Source organism: Rhyacophila brunnea, unplaced genomic scaffold (assembly GCF_057557595.1).
Source record: "Rhyacophila brunnea isolate RB1 unplaced genomic scaffold, BYU_Rbru_1.0 scaffold_35, whole genome shotgun sequence".
In the NCBI taxonomy this organism is placed as follows: domain Eukaryota; kingdom Metazoa; phylum Arthropoda; class Insecta; order Trichoptera; family Rhyacophilidae; genus Rhyacophila; species Rhyacophila brunnea.
In genome coordinates this window covers 1951144-1959850 of record NW_028233017.1, presented here as the reverse complement: position 1 = coordinate 1959850, position 8707 = coordinate 1951144, and the positions used below count along the sequence as shown (strand labels likewise).

The 8707-nt window shown below is 26.6% G+C and overlaps 1 protein-coding gene across 1 annotated transcript; it reads right to left on the bottom strand.

The window, feature by feature from the left end:
• Positions 1–7140: 7140 nt before the first annotated feature.
• Positions 7141–8190, bottom strand: LOC147067660 (uncharacterized). The gene has a single exon (XM_085953472.1). The coding sequence runs from the start codon at positions 8188–8190 to the stop codon at positions 7141–7143; it is 1050 nt and encodes a 349-aa protein (XP_085809598.1).
• Between the last annotated feature and the right edge of the window lie 517 nt (positions 8191–8707).

Sequence of the window (8707 nt, the reverse complement as noted above, 5' to 3'; positions counted from 1 at the left end):
TATCTGTAGGTCTAAATAATATTAGAAGTTTTACAAATATAAAAAAGTATAAATTTTTAGATGTATAGGTATAAATTACTTACATTAAATTATAATGATCCGTAATTTTTGTGTTTTTACAAATAAAAATTTTAATGTTTCCCTTTTGTGATGATTTAAGAATTATACAAGCCAGAAAGAAGTTATATTATACATTAAAAAAACAAAAATTAGTCATTTAGTATGTTTAAAACCCATTAAAAATATCAAAACTTTATTTAAAATCGAAATTCAAAACGTCCTAATTTACAATGCGCTATTATTTTGAATTCATTTGATTTATATTATAATCAAGATGATCCACTTCCAAATTTATTTATTTTTAAGATTAAGATCTATCTTATGACTGATATTTGAAAAAAATGATCGTATTGAACACGCAATCTAAATAATCTAGAATACGTGGTTTATTTTTAATATGAATATTTTTATGTAGTCAACTTGAAAAATCTTTCAATGGTATTGTAATTGAAATAAACTCGGTATTTTCATGCCGTATTTCATATAAATAATTTATATGAATCAAAAAAAATAAAAATTTAGATGGATAAAACATTTCAAAATGATGCTAAGAATCAAATAAATTTCACAATGTATAAAAAAAAGTTGTTAAAAAATATAGAGAATTCATAAAAAATTAAAATTCTTAATGTAGGGTATATATCTAATAAAAAATCCACTGAACGTGTTAGATAATATAGCATAAATACAGCTCAATGTAATTAAAAAAACAGAAAAATTAACAACAAATAACTTAAAAATATAATATAATAAGTTTTGATATAAAAGATAATAAATATAAAAAAATACTGAGCAGCTCAATTATAATAGTAAAAATAATAAAATATTGATCCTGATGTGATCTTTGTCTATTAGATTCCATTAAAATACCACATTCATGCATATAATATAAGCCACCAATTTTTTTCTGAATTTTTGTGGTTTTGGCATTAAATTAACCAATTTAAAATTTATATAATATGCTAAGGAAATACTATGTATTTTTCAAAGGTTTTTTTTTTATTTTGAAACGAAATTTGCTTAGTATAACCGGAAATTTTTGTTGTAATTATTTTAAATTTCAACGTTACTATTTTCATGCTTGTATGTTTTGTATAGCTTTTAGAATTAAAGGGAGGCAATTTCTATGTTTTTAAAAATATTTGCGTATCGTGACAGTTCTTTTAATGTATTAAAAAACGAACTAATAATATTTTTGCTCTTAATTTAAATTTGCTGCTTTTTAATGAAAAATTTTGTGCCATATTCAATTAATTTATTACGATGTTAAGAATATTATTGATTGTCGTAAAAAATTGAACGCTTTATTTAGTTTAAATTATCTTCGTGTTTTTCGCATGTCTTTTTTTAGGAGCGGTTTGTCTGATAGTATATGTACAAATATTCCAGGCCATGATTACAAATGTAGGAACTGATCATAAATAAATTAAAAATTTAATTAGTTATAATATATTAAAGAACATATACAAGAAATTTTAATCTAATGTAAAAAATAATTTTCGACCGGAAATGTGATTATCTCGATTCCCACATGAAGAGAGATACATATATTGGCGTAAATCATAAAAAAATACGGATTTTTATATGTTTCTTTATATGAAAAAAAACAAATGAGATAATATGATTAAAACTAAACAACTATGAATATTTATAACTTATAGGCTGTTATGTATATATCTTTTTATATAAATAAAGCATAAATCTAGTTTGAGAGTCACAAAAAAAAACTCTTAAACTGTATTTCGTTATTATAATTTATTATATTGCTTCTTTTCTATTTTTTTTATAATTACATCCTGCCATTTTTTATGTTAAAAATCCATATAAGCAATAAATACCAAAATTAAATCGTATTTTTCGTAAAAATAAGAATAAAAGACTCAATATATACTATTTAGAATTTTTTTTGGATAAATAACTTTCTGAGTAAATATCTTATATTTTAATTTTAATGATTGTCATTATATCGCAAACACGATTAAATTTGCTACTTTTTTGTATATCTGGTATTTTTGAGCTATCTTAAAAACTCAATGCGTGGGGTTGCGCAGTTGGTTTAGAAGAGCTTTAATGGTGTTTTATGTTTCAAACGCAAGGAACCTCGGATTAATATAAATTTACTCAAATGAGAAATACACGCAAAGGGGCGGTCTTTCGAAAATAGAAAATAAAAATAACATGACTGACAAGCTTTAAATGAATAATGTGGTTGTTCTGTAAGACGCTGTAAAGTGCTCCGAATATTAAATGAAGCCTGCCCCTTAAGCAAGGATATGGATAAGTGTATAGTGGTAGTGGCTGGATAATTAATCGACGATGGAAAAAGATAGAATCACATCCCTCCCTTCATATCGACTTCTGCCTGGTAAAACAGGTCTAATACACGGGTATAAAACTGGTTGCGGGGAAATGTTAACGTTTATTCGAGGGGTGCATCATGTACAAAAGTATCTAATAGTCATGAGCGAACTTTCTGAAAGAAGAGTATACGATGAAATAAATAGAATAGGGTTTTTTATATTGACTATAAACCTTTATTAAATAATAATTTGTTAAACTCGGGATTGTAAAAATAAAGGGGGTAAAAAAAAATGCGTCAAAATCTATAAAATTTAGATCTGCGTTTAAGTGAAATGAATATTCTTACAAAATTATATTTTACAATGCATATAATAAACTTTTTTATGATTCGTATTCAGTAATAATAGGAAGGCTATATCGAATATATTTTAGCTTAGAATCTAGATATAAATTATTATTGTTGAAATTTTAGCCTATACATCACATGTGAGAGAGCAAATTTAAGGAATAATATGCACCACATGTGTATATTTTATGCTAACAGCGCCTTTTTTCGCACCTCTTAAGTAATATTTTAGCATAAATCATATATTAAGAAATTACAGCGGTATTAAACGAATAGCTGCGATATATTATTTTTGCTGGTATATAATAAATAAAAGCTAATATCGATTAAGAAAACAAGATGCGCATTATTTTAAAAATAAAAAAACGGATACGATAAGGATGAATTATTTTATTAATTATAATCCTTGTTCCTAAGTTCATTATTTTTAAAATTCTCGATGATATTTATCTTCTCATCAATATATTTTGCATCCATCCAAAAAGATTTTATAAAATTATATGATTTAATTTGCACTTCTAGGATTTCTAACATTAATAATCGAATATGGGTGAATATATTTTGATGATAGATTAAATCACCGTGGTTAATTTTCTCGTGCACGCATTTATTTTTGCATGTTCCAAAAATTTTATGCAGCCCATTTTTAAAATTAAAATAGAGCTGAATAGCTTTGTTGATCCCATCAAAATTTCTTATGTATTCAAGTAGCTCAGTTTCCAATGAATTAATGATATTTATTGTTAATCTGTACTTTCCTGCTATATTATTCTCTTCTTGACTTAATCTTCCAGAGTCAAGATTTTCAAGCTTCGAGTTAATATCCGTTTGCATGATTTTTACTTCTCTAATTTTATCTAGCAAATTACTGTATAGATTTTTTAATTTTATATAATCTTTGTCAGAAACTTTTACATGATGACTACTTTGTTTACTATTTTCATCTTCTAGATCTCCTGGATTTGCATAAATATGTTGTACAAATACTATGGTGGCTATTTGCATTTGTATTAAAATGTATTTTTTCAATAAATACATATGATTTCAAATTTACAATTTTAATTAATAAATTTTTATAGTCTTATCTTATCTTTTTATTTATTTTTGTATGGGTTAAGTTTCTTTTTATCAATTTAGACGTAGTCAGCCTATTGGGAATATTGCACAACTCCTTGATACATCTTTTGACACCATCCCCTGACCTATCTTTATCAACTGCTCTTCTTCTCTCAAATGAGATGAGTTCAAGTGTCTTGCGAAGTTAAGAGCTTGTATGTATGCTTCTACTTTGTACGGGATTTTTAACAGCTTAAAATATTTTTTAGCTATCTTTTTAAATTAGTATATATTTATAAATCCTGTTTATCACACTACATTGGGTAAGATTTCTTATTAAGCATATTTTATTTCTTTGAAAAGATTAAAAAAGGAGATATGCTTTAATTTCGTTTATATATAATCTTTAATTATTTATTTTTGTGACGAGCATAAAAGAAAGAAAAGTCACATTATTTTTTCATAAACATAGACGATTAGCATTGGAATTAGTTCTCTCACGATATGAACCAATTAAAAATAATAATGTGGCCAATCAAGGTAAAACATATGTCATTGATTTCGATCAAATCTTTATTCTGATTTAATTGATGAAAGAAATCTAGCCTTTTCATCGAATAAATTCTGGAGAATATCTAAATTATTCTGTTACTGAAGTAAGAAGACTTTATATGTCTAAAAAAAATCATATATCCAAGTATACACAATTTATACATAATGGACGAATATTTTTAATTTTATTTTCTATTTTAAGAATATTGTATTCATATCAAACCACAATTTAGATTATAAAGCATTGAAAATGGATGTTTTGTAATTTTAATATTTTATGGCGCAGCAAAAACAAAACCATTTTCTACATAATATATTCAGTCTTTTTTACAAAAAAAAATATAAAACAACAGAAATTTATATTAAAAAGTAACAGCCTATATCCATAGACGATATTTAAATCTTATTTGATATTTCAAAATAATTTCTGCCTTCTAAAAGCCCAAATAAAGAATTATGCGTATCTGGCAGAATTCCCATTAATTATGTTCAAATGAAATATTTTAACATGGTAATCAATAAGAATCATATGTTGCAGGAATTCTTTTGTTAAATTTCTAGACTGAAAATCAATAATACCTAAAAGAATGACTTGAAGTTTTAAGTAAAACAAAATAAAAAGTATTTATTTTATATGATATTTATGGATTTTACAGACGAAAGGGTTCGTCTTGTGTATTAGACAAAAATCAGATGTTTTGTGTCGGTTTTTTATATCTTTAGAGATTTATATAAATAAATTCTTAACTGCTTGTAATTTTGGTCTAATATTGAAATTGCTGCGATAAATTATCAAGCTGGTAATTAATGCCGCCTAGTTGCAAGTGACCAACAAAAAAATTTAGGCTAGTCCACAGTAAAGGAAAGCTTTCGGCTTTAAAAATAAACTTGATTATCGCGCTGAAACAAGTTATATTTATTCTCGGACGCAAGTGCAAGTAATTCAAGCTAGTATTCTATGATATGGATGTACATCTTAGCGGTGACTCGATTGGTGTGGTCAATACCTTTAATGTTTTATAGAAACTGGTGATACATTGTATGAATTTACAAGAAACGAAATTCAACCCATCTAATTTTTTATTAAATTGTTTTATTCATGGCACCTCAAATAGAGATTCTTATTACATACTACGATCACAATATGAATATAATGGAGAAAATCTGGTTTATAATAATATTCTTAGATGAAACTTGACCATTAAAAATCTTTTAAAATATAGATACTTTTGATTACATAGAACATATACATCATGGGGTTCGTCAAAGAAAATATATGGATTTAAGAATCTATATTTTAACAGCTTTTTTATATTAATAGCAATTAAAGTATATCTGAACACCTGTCTACGAGGTATGATAGGTTTATGGTATTTGGTAATAGATCAAGGAAATATTTGCAGATTGTGGTATTTCTACTTTTCGCCAATCACTAAGGAGTTTATGGCTTTAGTAAAAATGGAAAATATAACAAAGTACGTTATTTTTAGCGTTTGAATCAAGTTAATTATCCTCATTGTGTTTTTTTTACCACCGGCAATATAATTAAAAATCTTTTGTGTGGCTGGGAGTACAATATTAATTAATTTCTCGACTCCTTTAAAATTTATAGAGTTTCTAGTCATATTCGAGATTTTTTTCTTGTTTTCACTATTTATTTGCAATAAATGTGAAGAAGAACATTATTTATGATTTTTTGAATAATAAAACCAAGATATGAAAAATTGTATACATTGTATGCTCGATTATATTTCTACCTCTAAATTTATTTTTTGAATGATACATCACGGTTTATATTTTAATTTTGTTTAATAAAAATACAGTAATGTGTACTTAAATTTCAATTTATCTTCTTGCGCTAGTGGAATCACACATCAATAATTTTTTTAAATTTTGACAACAAATATTACTTTACATTAAAGGCGCGGCAAGCTTAGTAGTTGGTATAATTAAAAACCATGTTTGGATTTTGTAGCTCCTAAACTATTATTTCTACATTTTTTTTTCGAAATGACTTAAATAATAAATATATGTTGGACTTGATATCATCTTTCATAACATATTTGATAAACCCACATAGACGGATTTGTAATTTTTTTGTTTCAAAAATAAAAAATGTAGGCTATCTTAGTTTGTGATGGTTGATTGGTGAGAATACTCGATCTATAATCTTCAATTTAAATTATCTAAGTTTCTAATTAACCTCACTAAATCACGTTAATAAATTACAACTTGTAGTTATTCCCGCCTAGTTGCAAAGCACACACAACAAACAGTGCAATTCAACCCACGGTAAAAGATATATTTAGGGATTTTAACATACACTCGATTGTGTAGCTGTAACAACTTGACTCGATTCCCTAACGCTACTACAAATAATAAAAGCCATTATTGGCATGATGGGGATGCTTCCCCGCAGCAGTGACGCAATTGAGGTGGTTGAATTAAAACCTTTTATTTTTTTTGGCTTTTTTTTGACCGCAAACTCACAAAAATAAGTCGCGCTGGGTCTGAACCCTGTTTATTTTTATGTGCGTGTTACGAATAAATTTGGATTTTTGAAATCAAAAAATAGACATTATCTTTATTTATATATTTATTTTATCGAATATACATGCCTTTTTGTGTATAAATTTGTATGCTTGAAGTTAAAAACTATACGGTTGATTATTTTATACCTATAAAGAATAAACGTAGCTTCATATGTAAGATAAAAATCTTGATGGATTTATTTTTGACAGTAGTAGTCTATTTATTGTTTATGAGACAATTATGAGATATTTTTTATTTAATGTGATATTTACGCTGGATTTTGTCTTTAGAGGTTATATATCGTTGAAAAAAGGATGTTTTAAAGCACATTCTGCAGTTATACGTTTTTCGGAATACAAATCCAACAACATATACAAAAGATCGAACGCCTCAAATCCAGCCAAAAATTCGGGATTAAGACTGGAAACGATTTCTTCGAACGATATTCTTTTAGCGGGAATAGTTGGTAAATTAGATTTGAATGTTCGTCCATAATGATGAGCAGCTTTTTTCATTTCATTGCTTCCAAAGATGGTTGCGATTTCGACCAAAGCATCAACATCTTCCGGTGAGTTGAAAAAAGGATACCGCTTAGTCAAAAGAACAAGAAAAATAACGCCACATCCCCATATATCAATTTTCGTATTTTGATTTATTACCCTAAAAAGAACTTCTGGAGCTCTAAATCCCCTTGTTCCAGCACGGGCAGCTTTTAAGGGTTGTCTTTGATCACCAGCATAATAACCAGGCGGTTGAAAATTCCTTGTCAAGTTATTTCTAAAGAACACAAGACTATGCTTCTTTTCTTTTTCGATTGGTGCAATATTCTGTTTATTAATATCTTTTTCATATTCAGCAAGGCCAAAATCAATTAGTAGACCTTTTCTACATTCTTTGTTATATAAAAAATTGCTCGGCTTGAGATCTCTATGTATTATATTTTTCTTGTGTACAGTTTCTAAAGCTGTCAGTAAATTGTACATATAATATTTGATATCAATAATTGTGCATTTTCCCATAAATTCTCTGAATTCAATAAACTCAAAATATGGAAAGACAGCAATAACTTGATCTTCGTATCTTTCACAACAAATCAATTCTATGACATTGTTTTCTCCATTCAAATCGTGTAAAACAGCAAGTTCTTGCTCTATTCTCTGCGGATTCGTTGTTCTTGTTATGTTTTTTATGGCAACATATGTGCACTTTTTACCTTGACTTCTTATGTCTGTTGCTTTAAAAACTGTGCTAAAAGTGCCTTCCCCTATTCTTTCTATCGGAATGAATTTGTTCTTTATGTGAATAAATTGTCTTTCTTCTTCTTTCGTTAGTTTACTTGTCATATGAGTATTGTATCGGTTAATTTGAATTATCAATTATGTGCAATAATAAAAGTAAAGGAAAGGGTACATATAATAACTCGAGGCTTTTAATACTTTAAATCCTTAATTAAAGCTGTTACTTAAAGATATGCTTTAAAATTATTAATTTTAGAACTTATCAAATGCTATTTTTAGAACTAAGAATCCTATAATGCTAAATATCATGTATTAGAACTTTGTTATTAGCATTCCGAATATTTTTGAAATGTATTGGAACATTTTAAATGCACAATAAGATGCTAAATCCTAAAATTTGTGTTAAAATTCAAAATAACCTAATGTTTAATATGATTTGGTTTGGGTTTAATTTTCTAATATTACCGTATAACTTTAGTAATATTTCATAAATGCATTTCTTAATCGAATATAAACCATTTATGATGTTATTACCATAAAAATACAACATTACAATACAATAGACAAGTCCTGCTAAGGTATAGGCTTCAATTATTTTTATCTTGTATTACTTGATATGCAT

Bases quoted from the DNA above. Each gene is read 5' to 3' on its own strand.
- LOC147067660 (XM_085953472.1), bottom strand. From the start codon at position 8,190: ATGACAAGTAAACTAACGAAAGAAGAAGAAAGACAATTTATTCACATA.